Source organism: Miscanthus floridulus, chromosome 11 (genome assembly GCF_019320115.1).
Source record: "Miscanthus floridulus cultivar M001 chromosome 11, ASM1932011v1, whole genome shotgun sequence".
NCBI classification, from domain to species: Eukaryota; Viridiplantae; Streptophyta; class Magnoliopsida; order Poales; family Poaceae; genus Miscanthus; species Miscanthus floridulus.
Genome location: NC_089590.1, coordinates 87,325,233 through 87,342,374, shown reverse-complemented (window position 1 = coordinate 87,342,374; position 17,142 = coordinate 87,325,233). Strand labels below are relative to the sequence as shown.

The 17,142-nt window shown below is 44.2% G+C and overlaps 1 protein-coding gene across 1 annotated transcript; it reads right to left on the bottom strand.

Annotated features, from left to right (window-relative positions):
- Nucleotides 1–10,932: 10,932 nt before the first annotated feature.
- Nucleotides 10,933–16,570, bottom strand: LOC136494081 (uncharacterized). Its single transcript, XM_066490226.1, has 5 exons — nt 14,971–16,570; nt 12,184–12,817; nt 11,952–12,099; nt 11,725–11,787; nt 10,933–11,309 (listed from the first exon to the last, which is right to left on the bottom strand). The coding sequence occupies exons 1-5, from the start codon at nt 16,337–16,339 to the stop codon at nt 11,190–11,192; spliced, it is 2,334 nt and encodes a 777-aa protein (XP_066346323.1). The 5' UTR covers nt 16,340–16,570; the 3' UTR covers nt 10,933–11,189.
- Between the last annotated feature and the right edge of the window lie 572 nt (nt 16,571–17,142).

Below are 17,142 nucleotides of genomic sequence, written 5' to 3'. Positions count from 1 at the left end.
TTTCGGCGTATTTCAAATTTGAACTGTAGGTCCATGGAATAATGGAATTTGGTCATCCAAAAATTGATATTCATGATATTTAGCGTATGTTGAGGCCATATCCAGGGAGTCACATGAAATCTCGAGCATCTCGTTGACGTAACATGTCGAGTTAGTTGCGGGAAAAGTGAATTTAAATTATATAAAATCCAAACGAAGTCCGAAAATCACGAAACTTGTGGAGGCGTTGTGTTATCGCATGTGGAGGTTGTGGTAAAAAAATGATAAGATTTCAAGCAAGTAGTGACGTCGGATGCCAAAAACCCAAACATCTCCACATGTGATCATTCGTTTCACATGCGATAACACGAAAAGTTGAGACCAAATTACGAAACAGACAACAATCTGGATACATATATATGTGGACAATGTAGAATTTATAGAAGGGAACAGTGCTCCTTTCCAATGCGAAATATGGGACCTCTGATAACATAGAAAATACGTGGAGAGTACACACCTACTACATTGGCAGAACGTAAAATGCTCTATTTTTCACATCTTTACAAAATAAAATGCTCTATTTTTTGAGAAACAACAAGCATGATTTGAAATAGCTGAACTCACCATTGAAAATAAGATTAACTAGCGTGGGTGCCCATGCTTCGCGTGGGAAGGAGGGCAGGGAGAAAAGGAAAAAAAGATGAAACGGGTGCGTACTATTTCATAACGGGTATGTATTGTTCTGTATCGGGTTTGTATTGTTCTTTATTGGGTGTGTACTGTTTTCTTACCGGGTTGGATACTGTTCGTCGTGGGTCTGGTACCCGCACTGTTGATCTATTTTTTGAGAAAGAACAAGCATGATTTGAAATAGCTGAACTCACCATTGAAAATAAGATTAACTAGCGTGGGTGCCCACGCTTCGCGTGGGAAGGAGGGCAGGGAGAAAAGGAAAAAAAGATGAAACGGGTGCGTACTATTTCATAACGGGTATGTATTGTTCTGTATCAGGTTTGTATTGTTCTTTATCGGGTGTGTACTGTTTTCTTACCGGGTTGGATACTGTTCGTCGCGGGTCTGGTACCCGCACTGTTGATCTACAGTGATCTGCGCCTTGGGGAGCGCCAGATGAACAGTGAAGTGACACACATTTAAAGTTATATATATATATATATATATATATATATATGCCTTAGCCTGTGAGGTTCCATATATATATATATAGCTTCAATCCACCACACGGATCTGCACACCAATTTCGAATAACCAAAATGTACTGTAATGATTTCGGATAGGTTATTTTTTAGAGGCAGACAGGCCTTAAATCACTGAAGCAGGGGAGAAAAAGCCCAAAATAAATAAATATATAGGCATCATAATTTGGCATAAATCATGCAGGAACAATGCCATAGCCTATATATAGGGAAGGTGAAAAATGGATTCGTCTTTTTGAACGGAAGAATTATTCAAAATGCTTTGAACAACAGATCATAAGCCGAGAGACTTTCAGGATATTTCCAGTGATGCACACCACACCATCGGCATATAATAGGTATGTGGTTCAGGTGACAAACAGTGTCATGTGTTTAGAGAAAAAAGATGATAAAAAAACATTACAATCTCAAGCAGATTTAGGAAAAAGAAATGAGTGCAGGCATGTAAAATTGAGCCATGTCTGCATAGCAAGAGCACACATATAGATTAGAATTAGAATAGCAAGTAGCCTGTAACACTACCGGAGACCGGCTCTTTGCCGAGTGCCAGGTGGTTTGCCGAGTGTTGTTTTTCGGGCACTCGGCAAAGACGCCTTTGCCGAGTGTTTTTTTTTACACTCGGCAAAGAGGCTCTTTGCCGAGTGTTTTTTTTAACACTCGGCAAAGAGCTTCTTTGCCGAGTGTTATTTTTTTTGACACTCGGCAAAGAAAATTTCAAAGCACATTTTGAAGCAGTAAATTAATTCAAATGAAAAAGTTTTCAACTACAAAGTTGTATAACTCATCAAGATGTACAATGTTTGTTTTGGTCTTTTCTTCATACGACAAAGTGAAAATAAATTTGTTCACAAATCTAACATATCTCTCTTGTAGTTTATGAAACTACAAGAGAGATATATAAGATTTGTGAACAATGTTAGAACGACCATGTCGGATGAACAGATGATCAAACAATCAAAATAAACTTTGTAGATCTCGAAAAGTTATGAAACTTTGTAATTGGCAACTTTTTGATTTGAAAACATCTTGTCATGCAAAACTGCGTTTGAATTTCAAAATTTTAAAATTCGAACTTTTCAAACGACCTCGGATGAAAAAACAACCAAAATAAACTCTGTAGATCTCGAAAAGTTATGAAACATTGTAGTTGACAACTTTTTTATTTGAAAACATCTTGCCATGCGAAACTGTGTTTGAATTTCAAAATTTTAAAATTCAAATTTTGTAAACGACCTCGGATGGAAAAACTTCCTAAACTAAAAGTGTAGATCTCGAAAAGTTATGAAACTTTGTAGTTTACAACTTTTTTATTTGAATTCGTTTAGGGCCTCAAACATGCAATTTACACTCGGTTTAGTATAATATATTGGGAACTAAAACGGAATCCAGACACAAGTGAGAGTGTGGTGTAGTGGTAGAGGAGGTACGTGCACAGCGGGAGGTCTCAGGTTCGAATCGCGTCGGCCGCGTAGCCATGAAATTCACGCGAAAAATGTCGGAGATGGGTGGGCGCTGGCCGGTGGGGCCTCCATTGATAAAAAAAAATCCATTTTTTTTTTGGTAAAAATTCCCATTTTTTCGGGTTTTTTTTGTTTCAACTTTGCCGAGTGTCGGGCACTCGGCAAAGTTGGCTTTGCCGTCGCTGTTTATGGCGAGTGCTGTTCGCCGAGTGTTACACTCGGCGAACCATTTGCCGAGTGTTTTATGTCTTTTGCCGAGTGTTTCGGGCACTCGGCAAACTCAAGGAGTCCGGTAGTGTAAAGCGTGAATCTAAATTCGCAAACAACATGTGTTGACTGGGATAGGAAAAGCAAAATTAGGAACTAATGTTGGACTGTTGGGGGATCAATGTACTGCAACACAGTGCACATAATGACGATTGTGCTAACAAACGCAGCTAACAAAAAAAGGAGCAGACCATACCATTTTGTGTCTGGAGGAATCGGATATACGTCCTCCTATTTGCTCTTGCGAATCACACAAATTAAAGGCAAAAATCGAAACCAAACATGTCCAAGGAAAAAATGTCAAATCAAAGTGTATGGATGCAGCAAGATTTTACCATCTGTTCTGTTGAGCATAGTTTGGTCCCTTCCACCAGTCATTCCTCCATCACTGCAGGTATAGTTTCAATTTGAGCACTGTAAGGCACGCATAAACAAAAGGTTTATCTGAGCTTGAACTGGTGCAAGTATTACATTGTAGACATAAGAACAGTTTTCTGAGGGCCACTGAACCATATGCAGAACTTTTAAAAAAAAACTCTTGCTTGCTGTAATCATAGTCATTTGTAAATTTTTCTTATAATCTCAAGATCCATACCTCCAGTTCAATAAAGAGGAAGGAAATCCCTCTTGTTATTAGCCCCCAGCTTGCAAAATCAAAACAAAAGAAAAAAAAAGGTAATATTAGCTAAACAAATATGGAGTAAAAAAATCACAGAACTGATCATGCATTTACCTGGTCTCTGTTTTTCTTCTAACCACCCTGGGTGGTGAATTGGATTTTTGCCGAGCGCTCTGTTCCTCGCAAAAGTCATCGTAGCGCTGATGGCCGCGTTGACTGCTGCTGTCCTCGCAAGACGATTCAGCTCGAATCCCCCAAAATCGAATAGAGTCCATCAGTGTAGAAAGGATAAAACTCATTGGTTTCAGTTAACTGGAAGGAGCACTAGGACATATGCACTAACCAATCACTGTCGTAAATCATACAAGGGAAAAAATGGCATATAAAAGGTAGTGGCCTTGCTGCTCTTTCAATGAATGGACAGAATCCATTCCAAGGAGATGACAAATCAAGGCACGGTAATATATAATTGACCTATACTTACACTAAAGTTTTGCTAAAATTCCTAACCATCTAACCCTTCCAAGGAGTAAGGATTACTGACATCTTGAACAACATTTGAACTCTGAAAACAAAGAGGAATACAGAGACCAAAATAAAGACAGAGAAAATAGAGAGAAAAAATATGAAGTTACTCTCAAAACACAGAATGTTATTTTTATGGAAAAAGAAAACCATAAGCATACCATAAGAATTTGGGTAAAACTAGAAATTGGTTCATATGCTTGCGATTCTGGAACATGACTTCCATCTTTCTTGTTGCATAGGTTTGCTTGTATTCTTCTTGTTCCCTTTGTTTTTCTTTTTCCTCTGAAATTTTTCAATCCAAGATTTCTTTCGTTTTGATCCACCTTTTTGCTTTTCTTTCTTCTTTAGACCAGCCACTTGTGTATATTGTTCAGAATGTTTCTTGAACACTAGAGTTTTCAGCATTAATGTTAGAAGTTCCTTTGATTTTTTCTTCAACCTGCTTAAGTGTGAAGTCTCTCTTCCACAAGCAAATAGCGGTCCTCAAAATCAGCAGCTCGTGTAGCCAATGGAATGAATGTTTTGCAAAGATTTTTGTACGGAAGTGTAGCATCTAACTTAGGATTTCCCACTATTTCCCTCCCATTCATATCTTGGATAATACCTGCCCTTGCATCTCGAGTCCATCGTTTCAAAATGTATCGTTCAGGCAAATGCTTAATGTTCACCAAATCGAGACCTTTCAATGTGTGCCTGCATAATATACCAATTCTCTCAGAGAGTCGACAACTACATGTGACCATCTGATCAGCTGGGTTGACTATAACCTTGCGCTCTTCTTCATTTGTCAATGTCCCTATAGGAGCTCCAATTGCAATGACAAATTCATTACTTCCATTTGAGCTTACTGTATAGGCAGCCAAGTACTTTTCATATTCAGCTTGAAAGACTTCAAATATTGAAGGTGTATAAATCATACTTGCTTGTATCAATATAGGTGCCATCATCCCAATCCTCAGTTGCTTCTTTCTGGATTCAAATTCAGCTAGTAACTCCTTATCTCTCTTGTCTTGAACAACATGTTCCACACGCTTTAGGAACCTAATAATATCAAGATCTGATTTCAAATGGCCTTTCGATGCATTATTCAAGCTCTCGCTTAGTTGTGTACTTCGCATTCCTAGTGAAAAAAAAAACCCAGCATGTAGCACTCAGCCCACTTATGTTTCAGCATGTAAATGCTATCCAGCCAAGTTGATTTTCTAACTTTTCCTCTCATAGCTGCAAATGCTTCTTCAAAATCTACCTCTTGTTCATACTCTTACATGCAAGAACTGAAATCTGCTAGGATAGTTGAATCTTCCTCATCCTCAGACTCGTCTTCATTCTGAGAACTCAAGTGCTTCAATGCATTTTATGATATATGCCAAGTACATAAACCATGCCATGCACCAGTGAAGACTACAGCCACTGCCTTTCCCATAGCAATGTCCTGATCAGTGAAAATGGTTTGAGGCTGCTTTTGATTATGTGTTGCTAAAAATGCATTGAACAACCACTTGAACGACTCAATAGTCTCATCATACATCAAAGTTGCACCAAAAACCACGGTCTCTCTAAACTGGTTGAAACCTACGAACATACCAAATGGTCTATATTCTTTGTTGGTTCCAAAGTTAGTGTCAAATGCGATGACATCGCCAAAGTGAGCATAATAAACAATCATCTTTGCATCAGCTCAGAATATATTGGATATCTGCTCTTCACAGTCCATTTGTATTGCATATTGAAATGAGGGATTCTCCACAACTTTATCTTGAAAATATTTTAGCAAACTTCCAGCCTCACCATACAACATCTCTCTTTGACGTTTAGTACGCAGATAACACTACTGGAAACCGGCTCTTTGCCGAGTGTTTTTATGTTTGCCGAGTGCATTCCCTTGGACACTCGGCAAACAAGCCATTTGCCGAGTGCTGCGAAAAAAAACACTCGGCAAAATAATTGCACTCGGTAAACGATGCAAAAAAACACTCGGCAAATTTCGACACTCGGCAAACTAGAAAAAAGCACTCGGCAAAACTAGGCACTCGACAAAGAAATATGTTTGCCGAGTGTAACTATTTGGCACTTGGTAAATAATTTTATTTTTTTCTCTTCTAACCTTGAAACTTTTTATACTCTCCACATACAACATGTGGTATTCCATGTTAAAATTTGGTATATTTGTGGATCTGTTTGCTATATTTAATTAATTTATTGTATTTCAAGGAATTGTTTGGTATAGGTCAAATTTGAACTGCAAGTGATTCAAATAATAGAATAAAATGAGTAGAAAAATGATATTCATGTTATTGAGTACAGTGTGAGGCCTTACCTGGGAAATGAGAAGAAATTTCGAACATCTTGTTCAGGAAACACGACCACGAACGTATGACCGAATGGTTTTTAAATTCTAAAAAAAGCAAACGAAGTCTGAAAATCATGAGATTTGTCATGATGTGATGATATCATATGTGAAGGCTGTGGTAAAAAAATTGAGAAGGTTTCGCACAATTTGTTACGTAAGATGTTTACAAACCGAAGCATCTCAGAAGAAGAATCGTAGCGTTGAGAAGGAATCGGTAAGATTTGGAGTCAAAGTGACGGTCGAATTATGGTTTGACTTCAAAACTTTTTGTATAGGCAATAGAGAACATAGATTGTTTCATATAAAATTTTGGTAATTTTTTGGATGCGTTTGATAATTTTAATTTATTTAGTGCAATTATAGAATTTTAATTGATATAAATTAAATTTGAGCTGTAACTGCATAAAATAATAGAATCATATTCGTAGAAAAATCATATATATATATATATATATATATATATTGTTGAGTCAATTTGACAAGGTATTTTCAAAGTACATCGAACAAAAAAGGAAATTCAAAGTACATCGAACAAAAAAGGAAAAACACATTATGGAAAACAAGAAAATGAAAAAAATAACTAATATATTTGCCGAGTGCCCAAAACCCTAGACACTCGGCAAAGATAGCTTTACCGAGTGTCCTCGATCCGACACTCGGCAAACTCGGCGTTATAAAGTCTCCCGACTGTCTCCCGGCGCCGCCCCCTCCCCTCCCTTTCTCTCTCCCTTATCTCTTCCAAAGAACACGCATACAGGGAAAGGAGAGGAGGCGTCGGCCTCCTGGGTTGGCTCAGGCGAGCCCGCACCCGCGCCCCAGTGCTCGCCGGCGGTGGTCTTGTGGCCGAGGCCGGCAGTGGTGGCCCCAGTGCCCGCATCCGCGCGCTGTTATTCATGTCCGCTGCGGGGGAGGCCGACACGCCTAGGCTCGGCCACCTCCACACCGTCTCGATGCTCTCCTCCACCGCTGCCTCGCTCTCCCAGCTCGCGGCCGACGCGCGCCTCCTCGCCACGCTCAGGCCGGGCCCCTCCTCCGCCGGCTCCGATTCAACTCTCGTCTCCCGGCTCCGCATGGGCTCCGCGGCCTCTCGCGCCGCCGCGCTGGAGGAGCTGGCGAGCATCGCGCCTGCGCTGCCGGCGCCCTCCGCGGCCGCGGCCATCTCTACGGTGGCGACGCTGCTCGACTCCGCCGCTGGCTACGGCGGGGACCTCCACGAGCTTGTTTTCTAGAGTCCTCGGACATCGCGCGGCCTTCGCTGGCGCAAGAGGCCGGCGTCGTGGTGCCGCACCTGTGCCGCGCGCTCGAGTCCGGGTCCGGCACGTCCACCGCAAAGCACGCGTGCGTGGCGCTGCTCCCACTAACGGCATCGTCATGGGACGCGTGCGTGGCTGTGGCCGCGCGCGGCAGGGTGGTGGCGCTCCTGTCCGCCTGCGCCGGCGGCGCAGGCCGCGGAGACCGGGGTCCTCCGCAACCTCGCGGCGGTCCCGGACCTCCTCCCGGCGTTTCACGATGAGGGCGGCGCGGTGCGTGGTGGCAGCACGGTTCCGGGAAATGGGAAATGGGCATGGTGGTGGTGGCGGCAGGGGGGTGGGGGAGCCACGAGCGTGCGGCGGTGGGGTTTTTTATATTCTTCGAAAAGTCTTTGCCGAGTGTCGGTTTTAGCACTCGGCTAAGTATTTGTCGAGTGCTCAACAAAAAACACTCGGCAAAGACAGCTTTGTCGAGTCTTTGTTTGCCGAGTGTGTATTTTAGGCTTTGCCGAGTGCCCTGGGCACTCGGCAAACCTACTGTTTCCGGTAGTGTAATTCTTATGATCACGATGGGTGTACCCGAGGTTAGCTGATCCACCAACATATCGACCAAGAAACTCATGTGCCGCTTCATATGATCACGATGAGTGTGTGTTTTTTTAGCCCAAGAACCCTGATTTTTTTTAGAAAACGCAGGAGGGTTGCGCTTCATTGCACTAGAGAGAGAGAAAGGTTCCCATACAACTCCCTTCTCTCATACGGGGACCAAATATGAGAGATAGTTCAACAGAACAAAAACTAGCCTATGAAACAGAAAAGTACATGACAAAAACTTGACCTAGCTGTTAAAATTACACCAGTTAGGCCTAGGCCTTGCAGCTTCTTAGCGCCAGCCAGATACCAAAGGCTGTGTTCGTCTTTGAGGTCTCTCATAATGGAATCGACCGAGGGAGCCATCCCCTCAAACACATAGGCATTTCTAAGCTTCCATATCATCCAAGCACCCAAAATTATTAGGGAATTTACCCCCTTCTTGTATTCTTTTTTCACTTTCTTCAAAATCTTGCGCCACCATTCGGCGAAGCTGCGCTCCTGCTGCCTTGGAATGCAATCACCCAGGTTTAGGGGTGCTAAAAGCTTGAACCAAACCTATCTTGCCACCACACAAGATACTAGCAAGTGTTGTACTGTCTCATCCTCCTGATCACATAGGGGGCATTGCTCAGGATGAGGTAGCCCTCTCTTTTCAAGTCTATCTGCCGTCCAGCACCTATTACGAATTGCCAACCAAAGAAAAACCTTACACTTATTTGGAGCCCAAGTTTTCTAGAGTCTTCTCCAAGGCTCAAAGGTTACTGATCCCTGGAAATAAGCCCGATAAGCAGATTTAGAGGAATAACAGCCCCAGGTTCCAATTTCTAAATGTGTTGATCTTCAAAATCATTTAACTGAAGGCCCTGGACACAGTCCCATAGTTGCAGAAACTCTCTGATTCCAATCCAAGACAGACTCCTACGTATTACAGAAACACATTTATTATTGTCCAAAGCCTCCGCCACTATTTGTCTTTTACGTACCCTTGGAGACACACTTGCAAAAACCTCAGGTGCAAGATTCTCCACTGAACAACCATGCAGCCATCTGTCTGTCCAAAAAAGCGTATTATTTCCATTTCCTAACTCTGTGCTGACAGCAATAGAAAACAAGGCTAGTGAGTTAGGATGCGAGGGGAGTTCCAGATCAATCCAAGGTCGATCAGTTCGGGTTTTCTTATGCCACTGCCATCTAGCTTGCAATGCCCAAGCCATGACCTCAAGATTGATAATTCCTAAACCACCAAAATCCAGTGGTCGGCTGACCTTTTCCCATGCAACTAAACAACAACAACCATTAGCTTGTTCCTTCCCCTTCCAAAGAAAGCCTCTTTGGATTTTATCAATCACATTTATGAACCATTTTGGAACGTTGATGGCGATTAGAAGATAAATATGTATCGCTGAGAGAACAAACCGGACCATAGTGATACGCCCTGCCCTATTCATTAGGACAGCTTTCCATCCTGGCAACTTATCAGCCACCTTCTCAATCCAAGGCATAAGGTCAGCTTTTCTCAGTTTCTCGTTGGACAGAGGCAACCCTAGATATGTGCAAGGAAATTCGGCAACAGTGCAAGGGAGGGTATCTCTTACTGGCTCCAGGGAAACATCATCACAACGGATGGGAATAATGCTGCTTTTGTGCAAATTGGTCCGCAGCCCCGAGGCCATACCAAAGGCATTGAGAATTTCCTTTGTGACCTCTAGTCCATCCTGAATCAGCCTTATAAAGAGAGCAACATCATCAGCATACAGAGAGAGACGCTGTCCAGAAATTCTTTGGGAGAGGGGTTGCAGGAGCCCTTCCTCTCCAGCTTTGACAAAGAGACTATTAAGCACATCCATAACCAGAATAAATAACATGGGGGATAAAGGATCGCCTTGCCGGAGTCCACGCTGATGCTGAATAACATTTCCAGGTTCCCCATTTATCAATACCCGAGTGGAAGAGGTAGATAGCAAATTTGAAATCAGATTGCACCATGATATGCCGAAGCCCAAGTGAGAGAGTACTTCCAGGAGGAACGACCAAGTTACCGAATCAAAGGCTTTAGAGATATCCACTTTCAGAAATAGACTTGGTACCTTTTGACGATGAAGAACCTTTATAGTTTGTTGGACAAGGATGAAATTATCATGAATACTTTGCCCTCTAATAAAAGCACTCTGATTTGTAGCAACCAAAGAATTGAGATGAGGTGCCCTCTAATAAAAGCCTCAACCACTGTTTGTCTTTTACGTACCCTTGGAGACACTGTTTGTCCAAAGCCTCTGTAATAGATTTTTTAAAAATAATATTTTTTAAATAAATAATTACTAATATAACATCTGAATCGTAAGAATGGTAAATATAGTATCTCTATCAGCGAGGGCAGACAGGACTGGACCCCAACCAGGCCAGACATGACTGGACAGTGATATCGGGCCGATTGGCGCAGGACAGGGTCCTATCGGCCATCCGTAAGCCGACAGGACATAAAATATCTACACTGCTCATCCCACGCTAACACTTCAAAATCGGCCTATTCGCTTGTTGGTTTCAGCCAGCCTAAACCAACCAGACAACAGTGTTTTCCTCTCACAACAAACCAACACCAGCCAGCCCAAACCAGCCCAGAAATCAACCAGCAATAATTGTTTATAGTACATCCAGTGGGAGTATACCAGCCTTTTGCACATGGATCCTTGGCACAAAAAAAAAACAGAATACAGTAAGAGCAAAAAAGTATTTACAAACACACGATAGAACCATGTACTACTGATGTATGCGTGTGCCTCCTGATATAAAAATATAAAAGGAAAACCGAGAGATATTGAGGCTTATTATGTATTCATATGGTTCTATCAACAAATCGGCTGTCAAGTGAAGTACGTGAGGTGAAAAACTAGCTACAGAATCCTGCCCAATGTGAAGCTGGGCAGGCAGTCACCGCTTCCTTTTTGCCCTACTCGTGCCTCGTTTGGCCACAGTTTCGGTTTTTACTTTAGCAGCACCTCGTTTGGTTCCAGATGAACCTTTCTTCCTGCCGAATCCCCTGCCACTTTCCTGTAAGGCACATTGAGACGTGTTACCAGTAAGCAGTGAAAGAAACATCAGTTCTGTCAAAGACCATCAGTCCTGTCATCTATTTTTATACTCTCAAAGACCATCAGTTCTGTCATCAATTTTTATACTCTCAAAGACCATCAGTTTCTGTCATCATCAATTTTTAAAAGATCCTAAGAAAGTTAGGTTGAGGTAATGGTCATACAGAAATAGCAATGCTAGCTACAAATGATGGATACAATCATGCTAAGTGCATTCTTAATAATTCAAATCCCTAATCGAACACATCATTGCAGGTAACATAAACATAATTGTAAGCATGGGATATTTAAATTTCAGTAAGTCCATTACCTAGTACCAGTTTGTCAACATGAATAAAAGCACAAATCACAGGAAAAGATAAGCATCACAATACCTTTCGATATTGTCGATAGGCATTGCGGCCAGTCAACTCTTGCCCATTTTTTGAGACATAAACCTGTAGCACAAGTACAACGAAGCAAAACTATGATTGAATACGTTTTCTTCAAGTAGGGGATAAACGAATAATCCCTACTGAAGAAGCACAAAATGACCAAACAATTTCTATTATCTAAAGGTTTTAAAAACAAGTGAACTGAAACTTTGGAAGTATAGCCATACCTTCCTCCCACTGTCGTCAGTAAACCAATGGCCAGAGCCCAAATGGGATCCACTGGCATGCACCCTTCTTTTGCTAGCATCAGTTGGAACTGAGATTCTCCCAGGAGTCACCCAGTCATCGTTAGCAGCTGCACTTGAACTGAACCTCCTGCATTGAGATAATGAAAGAGTTTGAACGAATTAGCAAATGGCATTACTGGAATGATTAAAAAGCAATGACCATGATGTGCACCTTCTGAGACTTTCTGCTCTGTTTTGCTCATTTCCTCTGGTACTTCCTGCCCCAATGGGAACAAAATGTTGCAGCCTGTTCCGGAATAAATTACCCACCCTTGGGTCAGGGTGGAACAGATAATGCATAGCAGGAGGACCATCATCTAGTTCAGCTCCACTTGAAGACATTTGTTGCTGGAAATGCCCAGAGTTCTTAGGCTGAGAAGTGTTGCCTTCTTTCTGCTGAGAAAACTCTGCATCTTTTGGAGATTTGAAGTATTCATTGCAGAACTCGTCCAAGGCAGGTGTTGCCCAATTGTCATTCATCGTAGCTGCACTCTTCAGCACAGTACTTCTCCCTTGGGGCTTCGTGTTTTGCTGCAGAGTCTTTGCTTTATTTTGATTGTGGTCATCATCTGCATCAGTGTCAGAATCAAGCAAATAGATTTTCCTCATCGGGCTTACTGTTATCTTAGGAAGAAGTTTCTTTGTGCAGCTTTCTTCCAAAGATATTGAAGCAGAAGTATTTGGTGTTTGTGTAAATTTTGATCTATTTGCTTTGGTTGCTGACTGAGTCATAAGGACACCATGATTAAGCAGAGAGAATTTTGAGTTGCTGGAAGTGCTGCAACTACCAACAGATGGTGGCACATCTGCAAGTAAAGATGAAAACCCAATGATGTTCTACACACAAAAATCAAAATGTCCTTAAAGATTGTAACAATACAACCAGCTACAGACTAAGTCCACAATAGACCAGTCATGGGAATTTTTGCAGAAGACAAAATAACAAGGATACATAGGCAAGAGAAAATTGGGATTTTGGCATTATCAAACGTGAGCTTCGCTCGTTTGCCATCCAGCAAAAGGGATTCGCTACTTGACATTACCAAACTTGGCACACCCGGTAGAATGCCCTGGGACTGAATTATTCCAAATTTTAATTATTCTTTTATTCTCTCCATACTTTCATTCCCGTTTTACCAACACATCAGGACTAGCTTCAACAATTGACTTGAAAGAGACTAGGCACGATTAGTGTAGATGTGGTGCTAATCTAACTGTGCCACATTTTTTCTCTACTGGGCTCGATGGAGAGCCTGAGCTTAGCTTAGCAGTGGTAGAACCTCCTGCACAGCAGCTGCACCCCTTGTTGATTGGGATACGCTGCGCATTGAAGAAAGTCAAGATGAAGAGGGAATAATAGAGATTGTTGATGCTGAGGTGATGTATGAATTGTTGGGGTTTAGGGCTAAGGATGAGGAGGCTGATAAGGCAAGGGAGGCAGCCAAGAAAGGTTGTGCTGAACAGAATGGCAATACTTGGGAAGTTGATACAACTGGGGCAGACATTGTTGTTGATGACTATTTACCAGGGGAGAGGACTGTGGTTCATGACCCAAATCACCCTAGTATGGATCTTGGCACAGTGCACCCTAACATGAAGGAGTTTAGATTGGCTGAGACAATCTGCTATAAATGAAGAGTTTGAACCACACATTATCAAAACAGACCCATCTAGATACAATACTGATTGCAAAGCAAAAGATTGCCCTTGGCATCTTGTTGGGCGTAGGCAGCCTGATGGGAGCACCGTAATGGTACTAACTTGGATTTTGTGCTCCGTTATTTTTTTCCTTCAATAACTTGAGCCTACCAATGTATTTTGTCCTTCGATATTGTTCGCATTCACTAATTATTTTTTTCTGCAGGTGACAAAGGTTATTGCCTTATCAGTGATCACACATGTACATCAAGTGCTAGGAGGAAGACTACCACACCAACCAGTGCCTGGGTTGTTACAAAGGCAATACATCACCTTAGAAAGAAAACAACTATGAGCACTAAGGAACTGCAAACCACTTTACAGGATGAGCAGAAGTGTCAAATTCGTTATGACACTGTTTGGAAGGGTAGGAAAATTGCTTTGAGAGAATTGTATGGCAAATGGGAAGAGAGCTTTCAGCTGCTATTCAATTGGAGGGCAGAGGTCCTCAAGAGGTCACCAGGTAGTGTTATTGAGATTGGCATTAAGGAGGTAGAGGGCAAGTTCGATTTCCATAGATTTTTTTTTTGTGTGCACTAAAACCTTGCATTGAAGGTTTCTTAGAGGGATGCAGGCCATACCTTAGCATAGACTCTACTGCACTCAATGGTAGATGGAATGGTCATTTAGCTGCAGCTTGTGGTATAGATAGTCACAACTGGATGTACCCAGTTGCTTTTGGCTTCATAGATGGTGAAACAACAGATAACTGGACTTGGTCTATGACTCAGTTGCATAAGGCCATAGGACATCTTCCTGTTTTAGCTGTTTCCTCAGATGCATGCAAAGGTCTGGAAAATGCAGTTAAGAAAGTGTTTCCAATGGCTGAACATAGGGAGTGCTTTAGACATCTAATGAATAACTTCATTAAAAAGTTTGGTGGTGATGTGTTCTCTAAGATGTATCCTGCAGCTAGAGCTTATAGACAAGAAATTTCTAGTATTTTTTCAAGTCAATTGTTGAAGCTAGTCCTGATGTGTTGGTAAAACGGGAATGAAAGTATGGAGAGAATAAAAGAATAATTAAAATTTGGAATAATTCAGTCCCAGCGCATTCTAGCGGGTGTGCCAAGTTTGATAATGGCAAAGTAGTGAATCTCTTTTGCGGGATAACAAACGAGCGAAGCCCACGTTTGATAATTGCAAAATCCCAATTTTCTCCATAGGCAAACCGCATGACTGAATGCAGTGTTATAAGCACAACAAGAGAAATGAATACAAAATATTAAGAGTTGAAATAAGCATACCGCTCAGGCACTCACCTCGAACTGGTCGGTCCTCGTCTGTTGTCCAATCCTCGATCTCGTCTTCCCAACTCCCAACCGCCGTTCTTGCTCCATTTTCACTCATTACTGGAGAGGCTTCCACCGTGGGTTGTCCTGGCACTTTCAGAGGAGGCGGTGATGGCGCCAGATGTGGTGGCGCAGGGCCCTTCCGCAGCCTCTTGAGTTGAGTCACTTCAGGCAGTGTCGGCTCTGGCTGTCGGTCACCAGCGAGGAAGAAGTCGCCGTCCTCATCTTCGATACTGAGCGACGAGGGGACCTGAGGTGCGGCCTGTGTCTTCGGTTGCTCGTGGTGCTGGCCGCCAGCTAGGGAGTTGTCGTCGTCGTCGCTGATTATAAGGGAGGAAGACGGCACCTCACAGTGCAGCACCTGGGGAGTTGGCGCCGGATGGGCTGGAGCAGGTCCCCTCCGCAGCCGCTTGAACCGATTGGTCTCCGCCGGCGGTGGCAGGGGATCCGTGTCTATCGTGTCGTGACCCACCCGGACCGGCCGCTTGCCACCGGCGAGGACGAAGTCATCCTCCTTATCATCGTCATCTTCAGTGCCGGTCGAAGAGGGAGCTACGAGCGCCGCCTGCGGCCGCGCCTGCTCGCGGCGCTGGTCGGCAGCGAGGATGTCACCGTAGCTGTCTTCGTCATCGAAGCCCAGTGAGAACGACGGCGGATCGGGCGCCGCGAACCGATTGGTCTCCAGCCGCGGCGGCGGCAGGGGATCTGGGTCTAGCCTGTGACGCTCCACTCGGACCGGCCGCCTGCCGCCGGCGAGGACGAAGCCATCCTCCTTATCATCATCATCTGCAGCGCCGGTCGAAGAGGGAGCTCCGGGCGCCACCGGGGGCCGGGCCCGCTCGCGGCTCTGGTCCGCAGCGAGTATGTCACCATCGCCGTCTTCGTCGTCGAAGCCCAGCGAGAACGACGGCGGATCGGGCGCCGTGTACCCCCGAGCGTGCTCCTTCCGGCGGCCACCCGCCCGAATGCGGGGCTCCTCCACGACGTCGTCGTCGAAGCCCAGCGAGAACGACGGCGGGTCGGGCGCCGTGTACCCCCGGGCGTGCTCCTTCCGGCGGCCACCCGCCCGAATGCGGGGCTCGTCCACGACGTCGTCGTCGAAGCCCAGCGAGAACGACGGCGGATCGGGCGCCGTGGACCCCCGCGCGTGCCCCTTCTGGCGGTCGCCCGCCCGAATGCGGGGCTCCTCCACGACGACGTCGTCGATCCCTAACGAGAACGACGGCGGGTCGGGGGCCTCGTACCCGCGCGGCTGCTCGCTCCGGTCTCTCCCGGACGGGGGGTCATCGTCGTCGTCCCAGTCGAAACCCAGCGAGAATGAGGGAGCCGAGAAATCCATCCCGGCGGCGGCGTGGGAGCTAGGTTTCGCTCGTCTGCGGCTGGGCAACGGGGTCGCGGATTTGGGGGAAATGGGGATCGGAATGGGGTGGCGGGAGACCTATGGTTTTGTAAATTTTGTGGAGGGAATCGGGAGGTTTCGAATGGATTTTGACGGGGTTGGATTTGGGCCCGGGGCCGGTGAGGTGAGGGTGAGGTGGTGCGGCGCCGCGGCTCCGGCGAGACGAAAGGGGATGCGATGCGGCCAAGCGGGTCGCGTCGCGTGCTGGCTGGCGTCTGGCGTGCGGCAGAAAACGGCGAGACGACCGCGCGCGACCACCTCGTGAATGGGCTAAATTTGGCCCACTTGCTATCTCAATGCAAGTAGAGCCGAAACGAGGTTTTGGGCCGACATTTACCGAAATCTTATAGTTACGGGCTGATTGGCTTATTGAGTTCTTTCCTTTTTCTTTTCTTGGATTGCTATTTTTTGTTTTTTTGGGAAACTGTTGTTTTCATATAGAAATGTATTAGATTTTTTAGCAGATAGAAACATATTATAGGTTAGTAGTTGCGCCCAAACTGCCAATCCAAACTTGTTGAGTTCTCTGAAGTTATGTTGTACTGTTCTATACAGTCAGTCGTCTCACCCTCTAGAGCTGTTTTTTTTTTAGCTTTCTACCTGAATGGCCCTGGAAAAAATACCTCTTCCTTTCATGGCTCTTTTTTTAGAGCTTAGCTCAATCTTACATTGTACTCCCTTCGTCCCAAAATAAGTGTCATTCTCATTTCATGAGGAGTCAAATATTTTTAACTTTGACCAAA